Below are 27,958 nucleotides of genomic sequence, written 5' to 3' on the forward strand. Positions count from 1 at the left end.
CTGGGCCCGTGAGCCACAACTACTGAGCCTGCGCGTCTGGAGCCTGTGCTCCGCAACAAGAGAGGCCGCGATAGTGAGAGGCCCGCGCACCGCGATGAAGAGTGGCCCCCGCTTGCCACAACTAGAGAAAGCCCTCGCATAGAAACGAAGACCCAACACAGCCATAAATAAATAAAATAAATTAAAAAAAAAAAAAAAAAAAAAAAAAGAAAAGAGCTGGGCTGAATGCTGACCATGGGTATGTCCAGAGAGTGGCATGGGGGATCTTTCATTTTCTTTCTATCTGTATTAATTTTCATATAATAACTCTAGAGTATACTGATATAATCTGAAGAAAACATTCATAAAGCCACAAAGTCACTGGACTCCTCACAAGTTAACATCACAGCATTTTCTTCTCCTGTTCAGCTCAAATATGTGAGTGAATCTGCACATACACAGAGAAAATATTAAACATGGAACTCATTTTCTTCCTGGCACTTACATCAACAGTCCAAGTGTTCTTTTTAGCAATTATATGTACACTTCTTGTTTATAAAGTAAACCTCCATTTACCTGATGGGCCTCACTATGCTAATAGGTTTTTGTAATGAGAGGACAACTGCAGACAATTTAGTAGGTTATCAATCACCTGAAAAATTTTAAATACTATCTAGATTTTTATCTTTGCTATTTGACATGTCTAATTAAAAAATAAGCTGTAAAAGAATAGAAAGCAACAAAAATATGAAAACATTTTGGTATATTATTGTAATAGGGAAATGGGTTTATCTTCTTCATTTTAATATTCTTGCAATATTTAAAAAATATAAAACATAATAGGTCAAGAAGATAATTTATAAGAGTAAATTTTTATTCATTTTGAAAAAAATTTTTTTCCAATGACTTATTGAGGCATGTAAGTTACATATAACATTGTAGAAGTTTAAAGTGTACAACAAAATGATTTGATATATGTACATATTGCAAAATAACGACCCCAATAAGTTTAGTTAACAAGAATCACCTCACAGAGTTAACAATTTTTTTTCTTGTGATGAGAACTTTGAAGATCTATTCTCTTAGCAACTTTCAAATATATAATGTAGTATTGTTATAGTCACCATGGTGTATATTATACCCCCATAGCTTATATATCTTTGAAAAAAATTAAAGGTGGCTTGGTATTTTCACCTGCAATCTAGAATTATCAATACTACTACTTCTACCAAAAGATATAAATTCTATGTAATCGGGGGAAAAACACTAAAGATTTTCTTTTTTTCCCCCTAGAGGAAAAAAAGGAGAAAATAAAGTCCACATTAATCATAAGGAGGTTGTTCTTGATTTTTTTTAACAACTACTGAGCATCTATTATGTCTGGGGCCCTGCACATGGCACTGAGTAAAGAACAGAGGAAAACAGATATCATTCCTTTTCAAGATAGGGGCAAGTGTAAATGTGTACATTCACCTTCTGAATGGATGAATGAGTAAACAAATGAACAAAGAAATAAGCGGAAAATGCCTAAGAAGTGTAACATAAAGGCCATTTAAAGATTGGTTGAGCTTATAAATATAAACAAGTCTGGTAAAAGGGCTTCCCTGGTGGCGCAGTGGTTGAGAATCTGCCTGCCAATTCAGGGGACACGGGTTCGAGCCCTGGTCTGGGAAGATCCCACATGCTGCGGAGCAACTGGGCCCGTGAGCCACAACTACTGAGCCTGCGCGTCTGGAGCCTGTGCTCCGCAACAAGAGAGGCCGCGATAGTGAGAGGCCCACGCACCGTGATGAAGAGTGGCCCCCGCTCGCCGCAACTAGAGAAAGCCCTCGCACAGAAACGAAGACCCAACACAGCCAAAAATAAATAAATAAATTTATTTAAAAAAAAAAAAAAAACAAGTCTGGTAAAAAAAAAAAAAAAGACCAAATCAAGTGACATTCCCATTCCATTGGATACAACACTCTGTGTTGGACACAACATACTGGCTTTTCTCTTTGGATGGAGTGTTCTGTCACTTTCAACCAGAGGATTACTAACTGATACAAGGGAGAGCAACAGTGGATGTCACAGAAGTGTCAATTGTTAAAGCCTTAGTGTGCCACACACCAGGCTAAGGGCCTAGGCACACAATTTCATCTAAGCTGCACACCAACCCAACGAGGAAGGACGAATGTTACCGACATTTACTGATGAGGGAAGTGAAAGGGAGAGAGGACCAGTCACTCCTGGACAAGGGCTGGAGCAGCGCTGGACCCCTGAACTCAAGCTCCTTAACAGCATGTGACGTGAATGGTTACCATTTGTCAATCTCACACCTGTTCCAAGACCTGGCTAAGCATTTCACACACAGCAAGCCTGTGAAGCACCCTTCACAAAGAAACTCCTTTCTGTCCATGGTCAATCCATCCTTATACTTCCTCACTTTATCTCCCGCATCAATCATTCACACGTGAACTTTTACATTTTTCCACTTATAAACCCCTCCTCACCTCCATCAACACACTTATCAGTTCCTCATATAACCACTTCCTGTGGCACCATGGAAAGATTTTACTCTTTAATTCTGTCATCAAAAACAATTTGTCAATGTATCTCAAGAGCTTAAAAATATTAGTATGCTCTGACCTAGGATTTTCTATTGTATGAACCTTTTCTAAAGAAATCATCAGAGATACAGCAAAGTTTCAGGTGCAGAGATTTATCTGTAGTTTCATTTATAATGTAAATAATGTTAAATAAATTCTGGTACATATCTGAAATGGAATAACGTACAATAATTTAAAGTATCTTGAAAAGTTTTTATTAACACAGGAAAATGCTTTGAAAATGTTATGTCGAAGAAATTTAAAATGAGAATACAATGTAGAAAATATACCATACCATGGTCCTACACTTGAATTAAAAAGTTATATACACACACAAGTGAGTGGAGGAGAAAGGGACTGAGGCTGGAAAGAAATTCCTCAAAACCCCTCTGGAATATATCTCAGTCTTTTGGGAACATGGATGGTTTTGGTTTTATTATTTACATGTTTCAACATTTAAAAATCTTTCAATAATAAAATATATTACCTTTAGAAATAGAGAAGAAGTGACGCTAGCCTGTATGTGCATAAACACACGCCCCCTTTCCTTCAAAGCTCTGGCCTAGCATCCTCAAAGGCTGTGTTTCCAGTAACGGCTTCAATCTAATCCTTCCTGAATTTCCTCTGTGCTAACTTCATCTCTTCATCAAGTCACTACCCTTCCCACTTTATCAAAAGCTGGGCAATATTCCTGGAATAGTTTCTCTTTCCCCAAAGACATTTCCTTAGCATCTTTCAAACACTTACTGAATTCTTTCTTCTCCCCAAAACCTTTGTGGCTGAAAATAGGCTTGCTTATGACCCTCAAGTATTGATATAATTACCATAGTCACAAGTATCTAAAATCAGTATGCTTAAATTAATTTTGCTTCTTTCTATGGCATGTTTTCTTCCAATCAAGCTTTCAGGTTTACAGTGTGAATATGCTAACAGAATGAAACATGCCGATGGGAATTGCCCTGCCCTGCCCTGGAACATGGAACCACAGGCATTTTGTTAATTAATGATTTTTTTCATGATGAAAATGCTCTGAAAGGCAATCTAGAGGCAAGACTCTGCCCAGAATCTCTGTCGCGGAGGGGCAAGTAGGGAGAAACCACTAGAACAAATAAGACTTCTAACTCGAATACTCAAATCTTAGGGAAGAAGAGAAAATGAGCCATACCACAACATCATCTTTTTTATGTGCCGATAACTTTATGCAAATGGTAGTTACCTCTTGAAAAACAGTAAGTCTATGCAATAAACATCATTCAGAAACGCCTATATAACCAAAAACAGGTAACTTAAAAAACAAAAACTAGGGGGCTTCCCTGGTGGCGCAGTGGTTGAGAATCTGCCTGCTAATGCAGGGGACACGGGTTCGAGCCCTGGTCTGGGGAGATCCCACATGCCGCGGAGCAACTAGGCCCGTGAGCCACAACTACTGAGCCTGCGCGTCTGGAGCCTGTGCTCCGCAACAAGAGAGGCCGCGACAGTGAGATGCCCGTGCACCGCGATGAAGAGTGGCCCCCGCTCGCCGCAACTAGAGAAAGCCCTCGCACAGAAACGAAGACCCAACACAGCCAAAAATAAATAAATAAGTAAATTAATTAATTAAAAAAAAAACAAAAAAACCAAAAACTAATCCCTTTGAGACAAAACTGTGATTTCTTTACATTCTATTCAGAACTCACTGGCCTATTAAAGCTCACCAATAATGTGTATACATTTATTATAATGACTCCTCACCACTTAAATGTCACGACAGCAAAACGGTAGGGTTAAATGTCAAGTTACATTTTTCTGTGAGATAGAAATTTCCAGTTATGATGTCAAAGCGCCTGTAAAACCAGTCTATTAGCAAATCAACACAAATGTCAGAACCAAAATTTGTATTCCTCAATGGCGAATAATCTTTGAGAAGTCTGTAAGATGTTCAGTAATAAAAGGATTTTTTATTTTAATATTTATGTAGCCTACTAGACATCCAGGCTCTGTATGAAGCATTGGGCATAATGATGAATGAGACAAAGTTCCTGCCCACAAGGAACCCACTGTCTAAGGGAGATAACACAGGTACAAAGTAATAGGCACCTGTATTAAGGTATACACAACCACAGAAGTATATAATAGGGGCAGGAGAGATCCTATCTAGAAAAATTCAAATGTCTTCATGCACGAGGTGATACTCATTTGGCCCTGAAAAAGGAGGGGACAGTATGGGACTTGGTCAGCCAGGTGAGGAAGAGGGAAAGGACATACCCAGCTGAGACTGTGAGTGCAAAGGCAGAGTGGATTCATGGAACAGCTCAAGTACAATTATGACCCAATAAGTCATGGTGGGAAGACTGGTGAGAAATGAGTTTGACAAAGTAGATTTGAACCAGGTTTTGAAGGGTCTCGCATGCGACGCCAGAGAGACCGGTCTTTAGCCAATTGAAAATAAAGAGCTAATAAAAGATTTTTAATCAAGGGAATAAGGTGATCTCAGACATTTTCTATACAAAATGGAACTCTGGCTACAATGTGGAAAATGGATAAAAATATCATGGAAAAAATTTTGGAGTCAAACTAATCTGGTTCAAATTTAGGCTCTGCCAATTACAACTTGTGCACTAAGTTTTCAACCTCTTCAAGTCTCATTTTATTCATCTCAAAATACAGAAGTAACATTACCTACCTTGAGAAGCACTGTGATGATTAGATAAGAAGCTACATTAGAAACATTGCTGATTGCCAGCCTAACCTTCTCAGCACTCCTGAAGACGCCTGGGCCAACCCCCTTCTCTTCGAACCCCTGGCTCTGTCCTGCCCCAGGAGAGGTCTCGTGGGCACAGGTATGGACATCCCAGACTGCAGGCAAATCTCAGACCACAACCCATGCAAACAGCTGCCCTGTGGCCAGGCCTCAAGCCTAGAGATGCACATTCCCAAAGATAGAGGTGGGGAAAGGGCCCACATGCTGTTTCTAGAATGAGGCTCAGCATAACCTAAGTAGGGAACTCTTAAGTCTCAAGTACTCAGAGCATGAGCTGAGGGTGCAGGGTGGGCTCTGGGTGGGAATGTTCCCTTCGCCCCGAGGAGTACATACTGTACTGTATGTATACTTGAATCTTGTATACTTGAATCTTGCTAAGAGAGTAGATCTTAAGTGTTCTCACGATACACACACACACCAACTATGTGAGGTGTTGGATGTGTTGATTAACTTGATTATGGTAATCATTTCACAATGTATACATATATCAAATCAATACACTGTACACCTTAAATATATACAATCTTATTTGTCAATTACACCTCAATAAAGCTGGCGGGGGCAGAATGAAACCTTTTATATTTTGAAGTTACAGTCTCTATCCCCTGTTTAAAGCGCTGCAGCTCTTTTCTCCACAGGCATCGGAAATCACTTTCAGCCATCCACGTACACAGATGACTCCCTTTAAGCAATTCATTTTGACAATAAGCATCAGGCAGAGAACAGTGATGTTAAATTTTATTTTCCCATAAGCAGCAACTTCTCCCAGCAATAATATGTTTGTGGTATTTCAACAACTGAATATCCCAACACATTCAGCCCTGCAAGCACTTTTTAAAAAATAGGTCTTGGGTGAACACCAAAAAAGGTTAGTTTGGTTCCTTATTAGCTGCCTGCTTTAAACACATTATAGACTCTATACTTTCCCTCTCCCAGCCTGTACAGTCAGCTGAATAAGACCTACATTAATCAGCCACTCAACAGGTATGTCTGGCCTCACCTGATGTGAAGACAAGACTGGGACTAAATTTATTTTTAAAGGTTGGGTTTGTTATTGGCATTATAGTGCCAAATTGAAAGTTGCAGTTTTCAGACTGTGGCAAGGTGTCTTTCAGCCTGTTTTAAACTGCCTTAAACATGCTCACCCTGTAGGCAGTTTTATTTACCATACATCAGCCATGGGCTACTTTATTCCTCTCAAGGTAATATCTATTCTATAACTGCATGACCTTCCTAAATGCAACATGCACTGGAAGAAAAACAAATGCCCAGTATTTTTTTATGCACTGAAGGGAAGAAACAGTAGCAGACTGTCCTCTTAGTGAAATTTTTAAAGACCAGAAGACAGGAAACCAAGACAGTAAGAGCAGTCTGACACCAATCCCAATCCAGGGCATGACAATGGGACTGCAAAGGACTGAGCTGTGACTAAACAGGAGGGCCGTCCAGATCCTCCTTCCCATGGGCGTTCACATAAGTCTTCCTGGTGTTATTATTCTTGGCACGCTTATCCATCAGAGGTCACAAAGAACAAATGCAACACAGCCATTCACAACAGTCTTGGCTGTAAATGCCCTAAATCCAAATAGAGACTTAGTGAGTTTGCAAAACTACATATCCCACAAAATCAGTGGAAACAAGCTAAGGTCCTCAAGGCTGATAAAGATGTTCATATGGCAGAAAGGGAAATTTGTCAATGAATTTATCAAGTATTCACATATTTTAAACACTATAACTATGATTCTGCTATAATTACTATTTTTATCGGTAAAAATCCCACTATATAGATTCTTCTAGCTAAAGAAAAGAATCTCTCCTTTTCCGAGGTAATGAAAGGACCCCCATTCAGAAAACGGAGAGTAACTGACTCGACCACGTAAACACACTTCCAGCTGCACAAGATGCCCTGTTACTAGGGTGACCTGACCCACTGTCTATATCACAGCAGGAACATGCTGAACAGGATCAAAATGACCAGGAACCCTGCAGCTGAAAGACAGGGTCAAATCAACCGGGGAAATAAACATTCAGACTCAAGTTTATGGGCCCTTACTCATCACCACTCTCACAGCCACAGTGGGTGGCTGTCCTCTCTCCCTGGGGACAAAGAAGGACCCAATGTCCCTATGCAGGCTGAGTGCCACCCAGTCATCCCCGGAGGCATTTCTGCTGGCATGCCAAGGCAGCCGGACCTGCCCAAATGAAAGCTCAGGGTGTCTGAGCAGGGAGCGCCCCTGCTCTGGTGTAAGTGTGAAGGCCATAGGGAAGATCACAGTATCGTGGGGGGCAATGAAGTCTGTTAACTCTGGCCCAACCTGGAGATTTATGATTTCGTTTTGGCCAACAAACATAGGGTATAATCCTGGGCATGTTGGTGAGCTCTCTCTGGGACGTCGCTTCTACTCACAAGACACTGGGAAGGGTCTGCCCTTCCCAGCCCCCTTCAAAAGGATGAGAAGGATAAACTGAGTAGGAGATATGAAACGGCTTTGAAAGCAAACACTTTATAGAAGTATCAGGGAGGTGTACTGGGAGAGGTGTACTGGGGAGAGTAAACTCTAAGGAAACCCTCTTTCGTCCTGGCTCAGATACCTGCCTTCTTTTCAAGTCTCAGCTGTCTTATCTGCAAGATGGGGATCTCTCTATCACCTCTTCAAATTCTAAAAGCCTCTACTTCTCTGAAATGTGTGGTTGGCAGTGTTAGCAGCCTTAGCAACTAGATTCCAACTTTGTTTTGACTGACAGCATGGTCAGCCTCAACTGGTAGATCAAGATTCATCTAAGCCTTTCCGGAGAATCCTGTTTCCAACTTTTCAGCCTCCCCTGTGGCTCTGAACAACCTTTTGCTTTCCTGATATAAAGGACTAAACCTGTTTAGCTGGCACTGCCCTTCTGCCTTCAGTTTTTTTGCCTTCTGTCTTGGATTAGGATGTGATGACTGGAGCTGCAACAGCCTTTTTGTGGTACGAAGAGCCAACTATAATGGAAGGCCAACAGAATCCTGGACATACCAGTGCTGAAAGCCTAACTCCAGACTGCATAGTATATGAGGGAAATAAGCCCTATCTCGTTTAACTTCTGTTAGACTTTCCACTACTTACCACTGAAGGCATTCATAACCTATACACTGTGATAAAGCCTATTCCTAGAGAAGAGCCAGTATTCAAATAATTGCATATATGCCTTCTCTCTCGATACATTTTTCCAAAGGGGAAAGGGGAAATGAAGGAATAGATAGGGACAACGTTCATTCCTATTCTAACACATCTAAATGACAGGTATTCAGCAAACATGCATCAAAGACATAGAATATGTTAGTTAAATGAACAATTTTCAAGTCAGACCTGTATTTGAACCTCTATCACATATTAGCTGTGCGACTTCAAGCAAATGGTTTTATCACTCCAATCTGTTTTATCACTAAAAAATAGGTTATATTAGAACCTATTGTACTTGTTGTAAAATTTAATAAAGACAATGCATAAAGTCATTAGTACAATTCCTGGCATAGATCAATTCTCCATAATTGGTAGCCTTCAGTATTGTGGGGGGCAGGCACATTATATAGACCAGGGTCCCTGAGTATAAAGATGACGGAGTTTGGGGTCTAACTCGCGGAGCACACGAGTAAATCAGTTATTTGTGGCAGTGGGACAAGGCTATGATATCCACCTGTGTGCCCAGGGTGTGGGAGAGAAGCTTGGCCCCATCTCCAAGGCCCCAGGCCTTGTAAATGCCACAGATGTTTCAGCTCTCCTATTCCACCAGTTACCAAATACTCAATTTAGAATTTCAACTTGACCTGCAGAAGAAATAAAAAGGACAACAAAATGGCCAAACGACAGCCAGAAAAGAGGAAAAAGATCCCATCAATAGATCTTCAGGTTACAGCTGCCACATTCACCTGGGCTATCCTCCTACCCCTGTGTCCCTGAGGGTCACGGGATTCCTTTAGGGAGAGTGTATTGGGGAGGGTGCTTTCAGCTGCAAGTGATAGGAAATCCAACTCCCTAAGAGGCTTAAACAAGGAGGCAGGCTGGCTCCAGGCTGAGGTAAGTCCATGCTCTCAAGGCACAGCCAAGAACCCAGGTTCTTTCCATCCTTCTACTAATCCACCCTCGATTTGTCAGCTTTATCCCCTGGCTGGGTGGGATAAAGAGACAGAGACACAGAGACAAAGCAGCTGTAGTTGCTACAAGCATCATTCAAATGTGACAAGTTTCAGAGGAAGAAAGAACTTCACCTTGACAGGACTGAGACAGCATCCGTCTCACACTCCATTCTGATACACGGGATGTGGGGCAAGCCCATGGCCACACCAGACAGCCCAGCCTGCAATGGGGCAGCCCCCTCTGAAGCACACGGCTGATAACAGAGGCAGTTCCTGATAACCAAGCAGGCCTGCTGGGGGTAGGGGGTGGTTAGGCAACCAAAGGTTTCTGATCCGCAGAAAAATGATGGTTCCAGTTCCCTATTTCAGATGCCAGAATTTATTTTAAAGAACATTTACAAGGGCCACAGTGCAGTTTTCCAGATCTTGCCAACTTGGGCTGATTTGTTTGTAATTCCCAAGGGCCAATTAGGCCTCTTAGTATTCTTGGAAACCAGAAATAACACTTAAATCCGGATTCTTATCTGCTCCTTTGTTCCCAGAACTTTGTTTTCCACTCTAAAATCACACTTTGAAACTCAGGACCGGAAAAAACAAAACAAAACAAAAAACGCTTAATCCTGCTACAAACTGCCAAAACACCGAGAGCCTATTTCATCAGAGGGAAGTTTCTCTTGTGATTTGTTGTATATTCTGCAAAGTACTGTCTTATTTGATATCTTATGTAATCTTCATAAGACCTCAATAAGGAGGACATTGTTTGCAGGACTGTGATGGGGCAATTTCCACGGCTAGTGGCTCTAAAAAGAATCCGGGGGCAGTTCCACAGGCCTGTGAGGCAGGAGAACAGAGAGCCACCTCCCTCCAAAGCATAACCGCATGCTTGCTGTGCAAGCCTAAAGCTTTGGGGGCCAAGGCAAGGTCCTGAGAAGGTAGGGCTGAGAGCAGCTTCTGTTCTCAGGTACGAGGAAGAGTTGGTGACTCCGAAGAATGAATGATTTGAGATTCTGGCTTCTGAAATGGGGAGAAATGGTTCTCAAAGTATAGCCTAGACACCTGAGATCTTGTCAGAAGGTCCATAAGTTCAAAACTTTTCATTCTCAATCTCTTAGGAGTATACAGTGGAGTTTATCAAAAAAGAATTTTCACAATTATCTGAAAAGGTGATTAAAATTACTCTCCTGTTTTAAACCATTTACCTGTTGAAGCTGGATTTGCTTTATCTACGTCAACCAAAGCAACAGATTGTAACAGACTGAATGGAGAAGCAGAGCTGAGGATCCAGCTGTTTTCTATTTAGCCAGATAGTAAAGAGACTGGCAAAATGTAAAATTTGTCTGTTTTGAAAGCAGTGGTTAAGAATCTGCCTGCCAGTGTAAGGGACACGGGTTCGAGCCCTGGTCTGGGAAGATCCCACATGCCGCAGAGCAACTAAGCCTGTGCGCCACAGCTACTGAGCCTGAGCTCTGGAGCCCACGAGCCACAACTACTGAGCCCACGTGCGGCAACTACCGAAGCCCGGGTGCCTAGAGCCTGTGCTCCGCAACTAGAGAAGCCACTGCAATGAGAAGCCCGCGCACTGCAACGAAGAGTAGCCCCCGCTCACTGCAACTAGAGAAAGCCAGCGCACAGCAATGAAGACACAATGCAGCCAAAAATAAAATAAAATGAAAAAAAATTTTTTAAGTCTTTATATTAATATGTAATGGGCTTATTTTTAATGAATTATTTTAAAATTTCTATTTTAATGTCTAATATGGTAAATATAATCCAAAAAATTCTTAAAAAGTTCTTTGAGGTTCTCAGTAGTTTTTAAAAGCGTCAAAGGCCTTGAGACCAAAATGTCTGAGAACTGCTGCATTAATGTAACGAATGAATTGAAACCGAGCAGGACCCCGTGGGGCTCCTGGGCATGGAAGCCTTTCTGTCCCCCATTTCTTGTTTGTAGGCAAAAGACTCCAGCCTCCATGACCTTCCAAGAGTTTCAAAGGGGTGATTCCAACAGTTGCTAATCAGGGAAGGGAGGGGATGCAGAGACAAGGGAGGAGCAGCCAAGAAACAACAGTGCAGCCTGGGGGCAGGTCCTGGTGCCGCCCCAAGGGATACACATAACACTATCTCTGAATTCTCTACAGAACTAAAACCCTCAACACATGGAAGGTGTTAGCATTCTTCATTCCAGAGAAGACCACCTGAGGCCAGATTAAAGGAACCAGAGAAGTTTATCAAGAGACCACTTGAGACCAGATTAAAGGAACCGGAGAAGCTCACTAGGAGAGACAACCTGAGGCCAGATTAAAGGAGTGCAGACCCTGCACACACCCTAATATTATCAGCAACCCCGCCCTTGAACCTTTGCTATAAAACTCCTCACCAAATCCAAGTTGGGACAGACAGTTTTTGAGGGGCACGAGCCCACTGTGTCCCCCTTTGCCTGGCAAAGCAATAAAGCTATTCTTTCCTACTTCACCCAAAATTCTGTCTCCGAGATTTCGATTCAGCACCAGCGCACAGAGGCCGAGTTTTCAGCAGAACAGGTAAAGAAAATGTGCGATTTTCTGCACCCAATTCCAATGGGGGAGTCCCCACCACCACCAAGCAACTCTCCAACATCAGTGGGGTGTCCTACAGTTCAACTCAAAACACTGTCTACCTGGAGACAGCATCAAATTCCACAGTTAAGTCCCACAAGACTCACCCGCCCCACCCCCGCTTCAGATGCCAATCACGAGTTTAGGTTGTCACCTGTGCTTCAGACCGACCTGTCACAGAGTGGACGTTCTCAGCACACCCTCCCTAGATTGGATTAATTTGCTAGAGCGGCTCGGAGAATTCAGAGAAACATTTTACTTACTAGATTAGCGATTTATTATATAAGGACATAACCCAGGAACAGCCAGATGGAAGAGATGCAGAGGGCAAGGTGTGTGGGAAGGAGCTTCCCTGCTCTCTCCAAAATGCTCCACTCTCTGCAAATCTCCACAAGGAAGCTCTCAGAATTCTGGAGGCTTCATGACATAGGCACGATCGATTAAATCATTGGCTCTAGGCTACTGAACTCAATCTCCAGCCCCTCTCCCCTCCGCAGAGGTCCAGGAGTGGGGCTGAAAGCGCCAACCCTCCAATCATGTGGTTGGCTCCACCCGCAACCAGCCCCCACCCTTAGGTGCTTTCCAAAGTCACCTCATTAACCTCGTTAATGTAACAAAAAACACCTCTATCGCTCTAGTCACTTAAGAAATTCCAAGAGTTTTAGGAGTTCTGGTGCCAGAAATGGGATGAAGACCAAATACCGTTGACCCTTGAACACCTCGGGGGTCAGGGGTGGCGACCACCTGCAGTAGAAAATCCAAGTATAACTTTACAGGTGGCCCTCCTCATCCTTGGTTCTGCATCTGTGGATTCAACCAACCTCGGATCATGTGGTACTGTAGTATGCATTAAGTGAAAAAAAATCTGTGTATGAGGACAGGACCCTCACAGTTCAAACGTGTTTCGTTCAAGGGCCAACTATATATGTATTCAATATTTATTATAAATCACAATATCACAGTGATTTACATGTGTGTGTGTGTGTATATATATATACATACACATACACAAACACACACACACAATGGAAAATTACTCAGCTCTAAAAGGAAGGAAATCCTACCATTTACAATAACATGGATGAGCCTTGAGGGCATTATGCTAAGTGAAATAAGTCAGAAAAAGACAGATACTGTACGATCTTATATGTGGAATCTAAAAAACCAAACACGTAAAAATGGAGTAGACGGATTGGTGGTTGCCACAGACACGGGGTGGGGGGATGGGTGAAAGAGGTCAAAGGGTACAAACTTCCAGTTATAAGATGAATAAGTTCTGGCCATCTAATGTACAGAATGGTGACTCTAGTTAATAATAATGTTATTGTATACCTGAAAATTGCTAAGAGAGTAAATCTTAAAAGTTCTCACCACGCACAAACTATGTGAGGTAATGGATGCGTTAACTAACCTTATTGTGGTGATCATTTCACAATATATACTTAAATCATCACATTTTATACCTTAAATTTACACGTTCTATGTCAATTATATCTCAATAAAGCTGAAAAAAAAATGTATATATATATGCCAGTGACACAGAGGGTCCTGAGACAAACCCTGTGGGCTAGAAGCTGCTTTCTCACTAGGATGCTGAGGAAATATGTGGATGTGGGAGGGAAAACAGAGGCTCTTCCACTGCCCAGGAGGCAGCAGGCAGGCATGGTGAGCCCTTGCTAGGGAGAGCTGGTCTGCACCTGTGGCCTGCAATGTGGTCCCTGCAGATCTGTCTCCTTTACATCTACTGCTCGGTCAGTGATCACACGGGGAAAACAGAGGCACCTACCTTCACCAGTACCCATCCTTCCGTGTCCATATCCACTCACAGAAGCGGACAGGCAAAATGACTAGCTCAGGGTCCCAATGGCCCCTCGTGGGAGAACCAGGACTTGCACCCAGGACCTAATGTATTACGATTATGTTTACCTTCCCCTCAGCAAGCGGTGGGCTCTTAAGAGATTTTCTGTTTTGTTTCCCACTGTGTTCCCAGCACATAGAACTTTGCTTGCTCGGCCCTGACTCCAAACCCAGGACACCTGCTCACCCCAGCCGCTGCCTCTTCCCCCAGAGCCCAGATTCCCCTCGCACTGTCCTCCTACTACCGAGCAGGGCTCCAGATGCCGCCAACAGAGATGTGGACATTCAGGACCCAGAGCTGCAAGGCAATCAGCGCGAACAAATATTTATAAAGGCGTCCACTGTACTGAATGCTTGGGCGCGCACACCTTAAACTAACAATCGCTTTCTTTCTTAATCAAATACCCTACTGCCTTCAAATTACATCTATATTTTTACTATCTCTGAAACACATGCATGCTCCCCTCCCCCGTTTCAGCAAATATCATGTTACTGGCCTTATCGTCCACATCCAGCTTTATTTCAGAGACAGAGATGGAGTGAAAATCCTGTAGGGTCCACAGCCCTCCGTGGCCCAAGCTGGGCGGCCTCTGTGCTCAGGCCCCTCCTTCTCCCCACGACTCAGCTCCTGCACAGCTGGACCCAGTTTCCGGGCTTCTCTACCAACCTCTCTGAAATAAGCACACAAAACCCCTTTTGTTTTTGAAGGACTTTCCTCCCAGCTGGTAAATACAGAAAAACAAAATGGGGCTTACAAAACAAAGCCAGCAATGGGGAGAGGAAAAAAAAAATCTTTGAAATGCAACAGTTCTCTGGATGTCACTAAATTAAAAATGAGCCTAGGTCTGCCCCCATTCAAAATACAACCTATTCTAGATATATTCCTTTAGGCCTAAAAATGAGTTCTGCCCTAAGTCTTCTCTTGGTAATTCTGCAGGTTTCCTCATCTTAACCACCCCTAAAGAAAGCACCTTAGTTGCTACTTAGATTCTTCCCTCCATCACGTAAGCAGAAACCTGGAGCGGTAAGGGTTCGTTTTTGAATCACATAATTACCCAGGCTTCCCAGTGTGTATTCACATCAATCCCAGACTAACATCTCTTTCATCTGAAGTCTCCTTTTGCCTTTCAGACAGGAGAAGTCAATTTAGGTCATTTCCTGGCCAAGTCACATCTACACATTAATCTCGAAAGCTCTAATAATTCGTGGCTCGCCCCTCATCTGCATATAGGACACTCCCTCTTTTAAAAGCTCTAGCTCATTGGAGATTGCACTTAAAGTTGTTTTCAATACAAAGTGGTCTCATTGATATTCCCACATTGGTAAGTTGTACTCATGAGTGAGCAGTGACTAACTATAGCCAATTTCCCAAGAGTTCTTTACAATCATGGTGCTTCGTCAAATAATTTGTTGCATGAAGTTTAGTTTTATATATCTCAGCTTTTCACATAAATTACAAATCAGAAAACAGAAACTTCTGTGTTAAGTCAATAATGGGAGAGGTAATACTCTGTAATGGGTTAAAAAGGTGAACTTTGACTCCAAGTCCTGACTGTCCCAGACTGGTTCAAGGAGTCTTTCCATCTCAGGGCTTCCCCCCACCTCACAGGAGAGCAGGCAGGATGGAGAGCAGCATGTGTAACACCTAAGAGTCCCTGGCACATGATAAAGGTTGAAAAATGTTGACTTAGTAGAACGTCCCAAATTTAGTTGGGAACGTGTGAATCACAGGCAATTAAGCATACCAAGAAGCATCATATTAACAGCACTGAACTATAAAGCAGATAAAGGGAGAGCTCCTGTGTCAAATTAATTGGACTTAGCTTGAAAAATATATATCAGGGCATTATGTAATTACATAATCCTACTGAGTTATAAACAGTCCAACTACACATAAATGTGCAGTAAAATACAAATATAAATATGAAATAGTTAATAAACAAAGATGTCCAAAGAAACTAAATACGATTCTAGTCTTTGTACCATCCCCAGGAGAAAGGTTCTAGCAGGTGAAAAAGAGAGATTCAAATACCTCACTGAGCCATTTACATCACTGAATCGATAAGCTCAGGTCCCTACCCATCTCTTGGAATCCATTTTTATAACCCGTCAATGTAAACAATTTCTCAGAGTCATACTTTGAAATTAAAGCAGGAAATCTGGACCTAAATTGCCTGTAAGACACCGTTTAATTATAAAAAGCACGCACAGACTAACCCACACAGCAAAAATCCTACCTTCATTCCACTCAAAAGGAATGAAAACCCAAGAAAGAAAACTCATGATTGGACTGTTAGACTTTTTCAAAATTGCGTATGTTTCCTTCTAACACTTCCCTTTAGAGCTAAGTGCCAAAAAATAAGGACACCAACTACTTGTTACAAAGGAAGGATGAGTGGTCATGGCTGGTTTTGAACATTAATATGTTGCTCACATCCCAAAATATCACTCAAGCCCAATAACCTCTACATCCCAGCTTGGGTAGGTTATGCACGTCTCTAACTGACTGCATCATTTAAAGTGCTTTTAGGTCCAGGGCTATTAACAAGGAGAAGCTTTATAATTGAGAGTTAATTGTAAGTCTTCCTTATCAAAGGGGTTAGAACACAAAAACCATTAGAATTGGCTTTACAGGCTGGCAGATACACAGAAGCGGCTGTTTGTAAGTTAGGAAACAGTATATAGTATTGTCACTTATACTATGTTAAAAGGTGAGAGGAATACTCTTTGTTTCCATAGCAATAGGGAAAGGAAAAAGAGAAACTAGATCTTTGGGGCACCTTGATTTCTAACATGGATTTCAGCAACCCCACTGCTAAAGGGTGGGCTTACAGGCTATTCCACATGCCACTTTCTCCCTGCTGACTGGTTTTGTGGCTAACACAGAAATGTCATTCTGCTTCAGGGGAAGCCGGATCTCAGGGAGCTGGAACAGTTCAGGTCGACTTCGTGGCAGGCCCGTGGTCACTCAAATGATTCCCACTGACCCCGGGCAAGATTGACAGCTCCCTCCATTTTTCCTTTCATGGCTCCATGGGATAAAGACTTCTCTAAGACTGGGCCAGGCTTAGACTAACCAAAGTGTCTAAAGCCTTCTATATGTATATTTTTCTCTGGTGCAGAACCAGAAAAAGATCAGGAGAGCCAAAACTTACTTACATTTGCATGCCTCTGCAAATAGAAGTCAGCCGTGCTATGGAGGAAAGCTGGAAACCGCCAAGAGAGGAGGCCTCAAGATGAGTTTAAATCCAGGAGAAGCACAGATGTTTGCAATTTACCTGGAATAACGTGGAAGCCTCATCAGAAGCACCTGTCCTGCATTTATGCTAACATCTTCCCTTCAGTTAGCATAAGCTGAAGGACCTGGGAATTCTGCACTGGCATCCTTTGCCTCCTCCTCTTGACAGCAGGAGGTAGCAAGGGGAGCCCAGTACTTCTCATGACATAAGAAAAGTGGAAACAACAAATGATGACATCCAAACTGCCTGCCAAAACCCACTGCTCCATTTTAAATCACACACAGTCCTTCCCAGTGGATGTGGAGACACTTATTTCTTCAATTAAAAAACAAACAAAAGGACTTCCCTGGTGGGGCAGTCGCCTGCCCATGCAGGGTACACGGGTTCGAACCCTGGTCCGGGAAGATCCCACATGCTGAGGAGTAACTAAGCCCGTGTGCCACAACTAAGTGTGCCTGAACTCTAGAGCCCGCGAGCCACAACTACTGAGCCCGCGAGTCACAACTACTGAGCCCACGTGCCAAAACTACTGAAGCCCGCGTGCCTAGAGCCTGTGCTCCGCAACAAGAGAAGCCACCGCAATGAGAAGCCCGCCCACTGCAAGGAAGAGTAGCCCCCGCTCACCGCAACTAGAGAAAGCCCACGTGCAGCAACAAAGAGCTAACGCAGCCGAAAGTAAAAAATAAATTAAAAAAAAATATATTTGCACAACCTGTAGAAGTTGCCCCAGGGTTCAAAGCACAGAACTAAAGCACTAAAATAGATAAAAGCAGCAGAAAAGCAATTAAAACCATACAAAGAATAGGAAGCTATTATGGATGGTTCTCTCCAAGTATAAATGCTACTGAATGTGTCCTCACCCTACATGAAAGCTCAGCAGGTCCCCAGATGAAAATAAGGAGGAACATGTCAACATCTGGGCTGAAAAAAGTGTCTGGACCAGGAAGGCAAAATGAAGCTGGGTAGAGGCTCAGCCAGGGTGGGGATGGGAAGGGGCGGGGGACATATAAGGACAAATGGGAAGGAGGCTGTTAGAGTCTTTCTGGGAACTGCAACTGGCAGAAGAAAAGTAATTAGGCTGAGGATGACTCTGAAGAATCATGGAGAAGTCAAGAAAAATGGCAGCTGAGCCATGGCTGGAGTAATATGTGGGATTGTTCCCAAAGGGCACTGAGAAATGCCAACAAGAGGTTTGCTGCCAATGGCTGCCTTTTAACAAAATTGCTCAAGGATTCCCTTGACGGTTTTATCTCATCTGGACCAGTCCTGCTGTAAGTTACTTGGGCTTAGAGAAAGGGAAAATCCTGGATTGGAGAGGGATGGAGGTGGAGATTCTTGAGTTCTTTAGAACAGAAATACTCCAAGTCAAATTCATGCTGGGGGCGGTGTACAGGAGGCTGCGTGCTTCTTCCAGGTGGGCCAAGGACTCTTCACGGGAACCCAATGAGAGCTGAACCTCTTGTATATTCAATGTCCTTTGATACAGAATAGTAATCAGGGTCTTGATAACTATCACCAACCCTCAACCTCAATCTAAGAATACACATTAGACTAGTCAGGGCTTTGGTTGAGTAGAGAGTAAGGGGTTTAAGACTATGTTAGCTGAGGTCAATGGATTGGGTGTTGGGTTTCCGGTCTACTCTTTGGGACCTACCATTTCGGCCAGTGAGATATTAGAGGTTCTGTTGCCAAAGTTGAGATTCCCATTCTGGCACAGATTCTTCCAAACGGTATGTTTTCCAAGAATCTAGGTGATGAGGACACAGGTTCCCTGAGATGCACAATGCAGAGTCCGGAGAGGCACTGAACTTGTGGGTGAAAAGATGAATAATTTATATATATGAACTCCTTGAGGATAGGGTCTCAGAACAGACTCCCTAAACAACTGCCAACCTGACTGATAAATGCCATGACAGAGTCATGTGAAGAGTACAGTGAGGGTATGAAGGAGAGAAGGATCACTTTCACCAACCGTAGCTCAGTCTTCAAGGATAAGTAGGAAGAGGGAATGAGAAAGACTGCATGCTATGAGACACACAGTGGACAATTTTGATGAAGAGAGCAGCTCAGAAAACATCCCCCTATTATTTTAGTGTCCCATATATAGGGGAGCATTGGATTGCTAACTATAGACCTCCAGACCTGCTGTCTTGGTCTTGGCATGAAAAAGGAAGAGGAATTGTAACAAGTATGCTCTACTTCAACGTATGAGATGGCCCCCAAAGGAGGAGGGGCAGAGATTGGGAAATGCCCTCTGTAAAACCCTACTACATGTGCAAGAGGGTATCCTGGAGTGGGGGTCTTACTAAACATGTCCTTGGTCATGGGAAAGAGCTTGTTTCTCTGATGGTGCATGCCACTGAGGTGCCATTCAAAGCAGGACAGGACCACAGTCTGTAGAACCCGGAGGAGGCAGAATAGAGCTTGACTTGAATGTGGCTGGCCTCAGCAGCTGTGAGAACTTTCTGACAGAATGGGGAGTGCAGGGCCAGAACTAGGGTGAGGGAGTTGGCCTTGGGTACAAAATTTAAGGGAGCACTAAAAACTCAGTCCTCAAGATAAATAACATTTTAAGGTCACATTTTAAAAACTCAAAATTCATGCAAAAATTCTATGATAAGCAAAACATAAAAATTTTGAGACAGGATCTGGCATGTACTTGCACAACTCAGCCTCACTCACCTCACCCTGGTCCCAGTCCGGGGAAAGTGAGCCTCTTGGAAATCTGGCAGGAAAGATGGAGCAGTACATACAAGAGCAGGCAGCTCAGCCATGATGTCCAAGTGGTCGAAGCCGAACGTCTGTGGGCCTTGGCACGGGCTGAAAAGCACCCTCCTTGCAGATCTACACAGAGCCATGTGAGGGTGTCCAGACCCAATGCTCCAGGATTTCGAGTTTCTTTTTTTTTTTTTCTTAACATCTTTATTGGAGTGTAATTGCTTTACAATGGTGTGTTAGTTTCTGCTGTATAACAAAGTGAATCAGCTATACATATACATATATCCTCATATCTCCTCCCTCTTGCGTCTCCCTCCCACCCTCCTTATCCCACCCCTCTAGGTGGACACAAAGCACCGAGCTGAGCTCCCTGTGCTATGCTGCTGCTTCCCACTAGCTATCGATTTTACATTTGGTAGTGTATATATGTCCATGCCACTCTCTCACTTCGTCCCAGCTTACCCTTCCCCCTCCCCATGTCCTCAAGTCCATTCTCTACGTCTGTGTCTTTATTCCTGTCCTGTCCCTAGGTTCTTCACAACCTTTTTTTTTTTTCAGATTCCATACATATCTTTTAGCATACGGTATTTGTTTTCCTCTTTCTGACTTACTTCACTCTGTATGACAATCTCTAGGCAGGATTTCGAGTTTCAAATCCACTAGAAAAGACAGCAGGCAGGGCATTCTGGCCCAGATGCCAGCAGAGAAGCTGACCACTTCCAACCAAGACTCAGAAGCAGAAGAACACTGCAGGAGTCCATTAGAAAGGGAAGAACATTCCCTGGGAATGCAACAGCAGGTCAAGAATGATCTAAAAGAGCCAATGACTGCAAACAACAACGGTACTGAACGGTCCACGGAAATGGCATAAGCCCTTTTCCTACTAACATATACGGTTAGATAAAAATATAAGCTTTTCAACACTTCAGAGAGAAAAATGATCAGACAGATGTAGGTATCATCATAATCAAGCCATCACAAAGACAGTGGGGCACGGAGGGGGAAGACCAATGCATGAACTTGCATGAAGCTAAACATTACAGAAGTTATGGTACCTCCAGGTGGGCTTAAGCCTGGTGATGGCCTCACAAAACAGACATCAGCCCTAAATATTCATAACAAAAACCAGAGCAGCCCTGAAAATTCCATAAATGATCAGGTTATTTCGGTTATATTTACTTGATTCTCAAAACCACAGGGAAAAAGCAAGAGGTGTAGGGGGTGAGAGGAAGTAGAAAAACGGGAAGAGAAAACATTTAATATTGTTAACTACTAATAGTTTTTGATCAGCAGCTTCCAGGACTTATTTCTTACTTGGTTGAGAGACCAGCAGCCAAAAACAATAGAGTCAGTAACTATTAGCAGTACCTTGACTTGGGCAGAGACATTTTACCAAGTGTGTCACTGTGAGTGATCAACCTAAGCTGCCTTTTGCTAGTCACACAAGGAGGCCAAGGAGATGGTAACCCCAACCTGAGTGACAGCCTGAGCTCTAGAAGGCCTCTTTCTTGAGTGTGGGCACACCGCGATGGCCCACCAACTCACAGGTTTTATTCAACCCCGTGAAGTTGTGTAAGATCTGAAGTCTAAGAAGAGGGGAAAGGGGAGCAAAGACAGTGAGGGTCCAGTCTCCACATGGAGGAAGATAAGGATGCTTAAATCTCACCCCCAAGATCAAAAGCAAGACTATGGGCAGAAAGGTGGAAAGATTTTCATATAACTCTCTACTAACAAACTCAGGAAATATTCCACAGGGCGGGTTCCCTGGCCCTTCCTCCGTCCCTGACATTGCATCTCACTGGGCACTCTGCGTGAATCCCCATCCTGGTTGCTAAGGCTGCTCACCGTACCAACAACGAGAGTGGGCATTTGCTCAGTGAAAGAGCCCGGGGCAGAAATAAGCAATGCCTCTGACCACTCCTTCATTCCAGCTAAACCTTTTTTCTGTGGGTTTCTCCCCTTCAGTGCCCTATGCACGACCAACTCCAGTCACCAGAGTCACTAAAATCATTCACGTGACATCTAGACTTTTGTTTTCACAAGAAGTCCTCAGAGCAATCAATGGCAAAAAATAAAAATAAAAGATAATACAACCATAGTTCTTTCAAGGTTTCAATTTTCTTCTGGTTTGAGCTATCACTACTAATGTACACAATTGATCAGAACAGTATTAGTAATTATCTATCAGAATGTTAACATATTTAACTTGAAAAGCAGTCAATTAATGGCAAAAGAAAAAATAAGAAAATCAGCACAGCAAAAGTATTTGATGCACAGCAAAGGAAACCATAAACAAAACGAAAAGCCAGAATGGGAGAAAATATTTGCAAACAAAGCAACCAACAAGGGGTTAATTTCCAAAATATGCAAATAGCTCATGCAGCTCAATATAAAAAAAATAAATAAATAAAGACAACCCAATCAAAAAATGGGTAGAAGATCTAAACAGACATTTCTCCAAAGAAGACACACAGATGGCCAGAGACACATGAAAAGATGGTCAACATCACTAATTATTAGAAAAATGCAAATCAAAACTATAATGAGGTATCATCACCTCACACTGGACAGAATGGCCATCATCAAAAAATCTACAAATAGTAAACTCTGGAGAGGGTGTGGAGAAAGGAAACCCTCCTACACTGTTGGTGGGAATGTAAATTGGTACAGCCACTATGGAGAACAGTATGGAAGTTCCTTAAAAAACTAAAAATAGAGCTACCATATGATCCTGCAATCCCATTCCTGGGCATATACCTGGAGAAAAACATAATTCAAAAAGATATTATACTTGTACCCCAATGTTCATTGCAGCACTATTTACAATAGCCAGGACATGGAAGCAACCTAAATGTCCATCAACAGATGAATGGATAAAGAAGATGTGGTACATATATACTATGGAATATTATTCAGCCATAAAAAAAGAACAAAATAATGCCATTTGCAGCGACATGGATGAACCTAGAGATTGTCATATTGAATGAAGTTAAGTCAGGCAGAGAAAGACAAATATCATATGATATCACTTATGGAGTCTAAAAAAAGGGTATAAATGAACTTATTTACAAAACAGAAATAGAGTCACAGATATAGAGAAAAAATTTATGGTTACTAAGGGGGAAAGGGGGAAGAGAAGGATAAATTGTGAGATTGGGATTGACATATACACACTACTATATATAAAATAGATAACTAATAAGAACCTACTGTATAGCACAGGGAACTCTACTCAATACTCTGTAATGACCTATATGGGAAAATAATCTAAAAAAGAGTGGATATATGTATATGTATAACTGATTCACTTTGCTGTACAGCAGAAACTAACACACCATTGTGAATCAGCTATACTCCAATAAAAATCAGTAAAAAAAATTTTTTTTAACATCTTTATTGGAGTATAATTGCTTTACAATGGTGTGTTAGTTTCTGCTTTATAACAAAGTGAATCAGCTATACGTATACATATATCCCCATATCTCTTCCCTCTTGCGTCTCCCTCCCTCCCACCAAAAAAAATTTTTTTTTAATTTTTAAAAAGTATTTGAGATTTGATTTAGTCCTCATAGCTCTTTTCAAAACCTGAAGCAACAAAAAAATCTGCAAATAATCACTTCTACGTGATTATGTAACAGAAATGGAAACAATCTGAATACGAAATCAGAATGCCAAGAAATAGTTTATGAACCTGGCTTCTTTCTCGTATACTAAATATCACTGAAGAGAAAACTCATTAAAATAGAAATATAACTGAAGAAAAAACAATGAACATATCCAAGTTCTTTCTTATAAGCAAATATTTAGAGTGCCTAATTAAAAATTTTTTTTTAGATTTATTGTGCTCAAACAATAGAAAAATGCCATGTTAAACATAATACTGGACAGAGTAAGTGCCCTGTGGGTTTAAAAATGCCTGGAAGATGAATCAAAGGATTAAAGGAAAACTGATTCACAACAGAGGGGGAAAGTCCACTATGGAGTATGTTCTCATTATATCACTTCCCTGATATCAAATGAAATAGACAATCAGACTTGATTCAATAGCTTGTTTTTGTTCTAATTATGGCTTATTCCTATACCCTAAAAAAGGCTTTGAAGGGCTCCCAACTGTTACAAATCACAGTCAGACTGAAACCTTCGGATATGCATAAAATTCTACAATAAATTTATAATTTGTGCCTCTTAACAGTGTTTTCCAGCTACGTTTGTCTTCATTCTTCTCCCTCGGAATATAAAACTGAGCGGAAGGCTTAAATCTGCTATGTCTCATTCATACATTCAGTTCTCTGTATAAGAATGCCTGACAGACTTTGTTGCACTTCTGGAATACAATAACGCACATTCCTCTGTATACAGGATGACATCATCAGCTTTTTATCATTCGGACAAATACTCTGAATCATATTTCTAATAATGGTGAAGATATGTAAACACACCCACATATATATATATATATATTCTTATTCATCCACGGTTCCTCATCCAGCATCTTTCCCACCAATTTTGTCATTACCTCCTATGGTTGAACAAGATGGCCAGCTGGCTCTGGGGTAAAGCTCAAGACCATGGACAAAAGTAACGCTCAGTGGCTAAACGGGATCAAACATGGCCCATTAACACTGTATTTTCTCCAACTCATTTGGTCACACACACACCTAGAGTTGGAAAATGCCAGTTGTCTTTTGATGAACATTCCCAGGCACTGTAGGAGCCTCTTCTGGTATCATCATCACCTTCTTGCCCCTAACCCTGAAGGCAAACCTTATCACAGACCCAAAGCCATAGAAAGTCTCACTGTAGTTTCAACAACCCTTTGGATAGAGAAACAACCTTTAGAGCAGTGTCATCAAATGCTTTCACTCAGGGCTTCCCTGGTGGCGCAGTGGTTGAGAATCTGCCTGCCAATGCAGGGGACATGGGTTCGAGCCCTGGTCTGGGAAGATCCCACATGCCGCGGAGCAACTGGGCCCGTGAGCCACAATTACTGAGCCTGCGCGTCTGGAGCCTGTGCTCTGCAACAAGAGAGGCCGCGATAGTGAGAGGCCCGCGCACCGCGATGAAGAGTGGCCCCCGCTTGCCGCAACTAGAGAAAGCCCTCGCACAGAAACGAAGACCCAACACAGCCATAAATAAAAATAAAATAAATAAATAAATAAATAAAATTAAAAAAAAAAATGTTTTCACTCTTACAGCCACTAAGAAAATTTTAAAATTCCATTTTTCACACATTTTAAGTTGACATTTAAATTTCTCAACCATAATTTTAATTAACTGCAAAGGCTGTAATTCTGGCATATTGGAATTAGTAAAATTTTAATTAAAACATATCACTCATTTCAAGGTATCTAATGAAATCCAAATACCACACCAATTTGAAAACCACCTTCATCCATCAAAAAATACGTGAACAAACTCTTCTTTTAGAGTAAAAAAGGCTGTATTGTTCTCTTGTCTCCTGGAACTTGTGTTTCCACTTTACCCCCACCCCCAACCAGGGAATTTTCTCTTGATATAACATGCTTTAACACTTGATTTTATTAATCTCCCTATTACATTTCTCTGTAACAAAAATGTGTATAAAGTGATTTTTAAAAATTTCCTGTGGCTATAAGGCTTAAAAGTGTTCCATTTTCTTCTGATGCAAATGACTGATCCAAACAACATTAATAATTATAAGAATGTTAATATAGTTAACATGGAAATTACAATTTTATTGGAAATGTATTTCTAAAGAAATGGACAGGGCTTGTTTATTTTTCTCAACTAGTTCATATATCTATAGATGAATATTCTCTATTGCTATAAGAAGGTGGGGTTTAACATCAATTCCATACCTTTTTTCCCACGTTTAAAGACGTAAGCAATAAGAAACCTTTTTTATATAAGAAAGGAATGAAGGAGATTTATCATCAAAAAATCTTTTTGTCTATTATCTCATAACTAGATTAGGTCCGCCTTCAATTTTGTTGAAAGCCAAGAAGTAAAAACTAACCTGCAAAAAGATGTGTGCCCTGATCACTTTATTCATCCCCTTTTTCAACACAGACACTAATATTTTCACAGTCCTTTGCTGGTAGGAAGAGGGTTTTGCACCCCAGGAAAACACACCACAGTCAGATTCAGGATGGGATGGGTAACAGCTGTCCTTTGTCAGGCAGGAGAAGGTTAAGAAGTGAAATGGAAAAGGAGACGTGGCAAAATCAGTTCTGAAGCAAATAATTTTAAGACAGGGGTACCTACAGAAATTGGGAAATCGTCTCCTTTAAACCATCCGTGCCTTCGTATCTCTTGGAGTGTTTTCACATGGATACCCCAGCTGGAATATACCTCCTCCGGGCAAGAATGTTGCTGCCAGACATTCTACCCATTTAGAAGCTTTATACCCACAAAAGTACACTTGGTTTGATTAACACATGAATTATCTTACAATATATTAGCCTGTAGCAGACACTACAGGAGAAGTAATACATTTTTAAAAAAGACAGAAACATAATTCTTGTTCAATCTACTTGAAAAGACAGAAAATACCTAATAAATCAGTGTCCTGACAATATAGAAACTATATGCAACAAAAGATTGTTTTTAATAATCTCAAAGAAATATCTGGAAACGATCCAAATGTCTAACAATAAGAAAACTGTGAAATAATTCATGTTGCAGCAGCCATACAATGGACATATATGCAATATTTTAATTTGAAGAACATATATTGACATTAGAAAATGTTCTTCATATGGTGCTGACCGAAAACACAAGCAGGAAACAAACTTGTAAATAAAACTTCATATTAATTTGTATGTGTGCTGGGGGGAAAGTCTATTAAGAACCTCTATTAAACCGTTTTCAGTGGTTACCCTTAGGTGGTGTAATTATGGGTAAGTTTCTTATTTGCTCTTTCCCAGTTTCCACAAAAAGCATGTATTTCTCTCATGATGGTGGAGGGGGGTGGGGAGTGGGAAGAGTTGAGGAAGTGGGGAGATAGATTCACTGTCTCAGGGCTGCTGCTGATGCCTATAGAGTTTGTGAGATGGTGTCCAACCAAGAGGCCAGTGAGAGCTTAAATCCAACCCACATGGTGCAGGGCTGCTCTCCCACTAAGGGGGCGCCATTTCCCAACTCACAGTGGAAGATTCTGTCCACCGTCCACATCCTCACTTAGATTTCGGTCATTTCTCTCCTTGACCAATTTTATCCTTTCATCCCTGACTTCCACAGCTGGTTCCTTTGGATTACTGACTTCACTCACTCCAGGACAGGTAGAAATCAGTGCAATCAGCTTCCCATCATGCTAACCTCATGAAATATCCCAGTTCACTGATGCAAAAAAGCCACCAGTCAGCAAGTAAAATGCTATAAACCAGTGAGGTTTTCTGGCCCTTCAGGAAAGCACAGCGGGTAATTTTTACTTCCACTATATTATACAACTCCAGTCTCCTTACCTCAGCAAGTGTGGAGGGATCTTGACAATGGTATCCACACTATCCAGGGTTTCTGCAAAGGGAAAATTACAAAGTTAAAAATAAATATGTAAAGACTGAGAATTTAAATTGTATACAAATTTCACTGTTAGTTTCTTTTTTCCCCCCTGGAAATTCCTATAATTATAAATTAGTCAATTCTCAATTATCTGCATGCAAATCATCCATACTTAAAAATCCTTTTCCTTTGCTAGCCCACAAGACTTCCTCTCAGAGCTTAAAGATTAGGACGCATTTCGCTTAGAGACAGAATAAATAGTTAAATTCCTAACCGGAAAGAGAGTGCCAATTTAATCTAGTTACAACTGGCTAAAAATGCTATATTCTTGCAATAACAATAGAGAAAGGAAAGCTATTTCCTTGAAAAAATACCGTTTTAATACCCTTAAATAATAACTTATACTTGTGAGAGACTTTCAAGTTCACAAAGCACTTTATGCAACAGTTCATCTCACACACATTTATGACACGGCAGATGAAACTTTCTAAAAATCATACTATAGTTAAGGATTCTGACTGAGAGGCTCACCCCCAAGTCTCATAACTCTGACCTGGATGTCCAGTACTTTACCATTGTTGAGGATTATTCATTCACCCTCTTGCTGCCTCCAGTTGTTGAGATAATGAAACATTCACTATTCTCTTCAGAAATAA

The 27,958-nt window shown here is 41.6% G+C and overlaps 1 protein-coding gene and 1 long non-coding RNA gene across 3 annotated transcripts in view; one reads left to right on the forward strand and one right to left on the reverse strand.

The window, feature by feature from the left end:
* LOC309635029 overlaps window positions 1–4,190 on the forward strand; it is a 207,757-nt gene extending 203,567 nt beyond the window's left edge. Inside the window, exon 2 of the long non-coding RNA XR_014248591.1 lies at window positions 3,872–4,190. This is a non-coding gene — a long non-coding RNA (uncharacterized lncRNA). The remainder of the gene's footprint in view (window positions 1–3,871) is intronic.
* The window catches only part of ARFGEF3 (ARFGEF family member 3), a 202,022-nt gene that overhangs the window by 167,528 nt on the left and 6,536 nt on the right, over window positions 1–27,958 (reverse strand). For both annotated transcript variants that reach the window (XM_082405594.1, XM_082405593.1), the window contains exon 2: window positions 27,266–27,317. In XM_082405594.1, coding sequence (XP_082261720.1) covers window positions 27,266–27,317 — 52 coding nt within the window. The remainder of the gene's footprint in view (window positions 1–27,265; window positions 27,318–27,958) is intronic.

Source organism: Balaenoptera borealis (assembly GCF_965194805.1).
Source record: "Balaenoptera borealis genome assembly, chromosome: 9".
Lineage (NCBI taxonomy): Eukaryota > Metazoa > Chordata > Mammalia > Artiodactyla > Balaenopteridae > Balaenoptera > Balaenoptera borealis.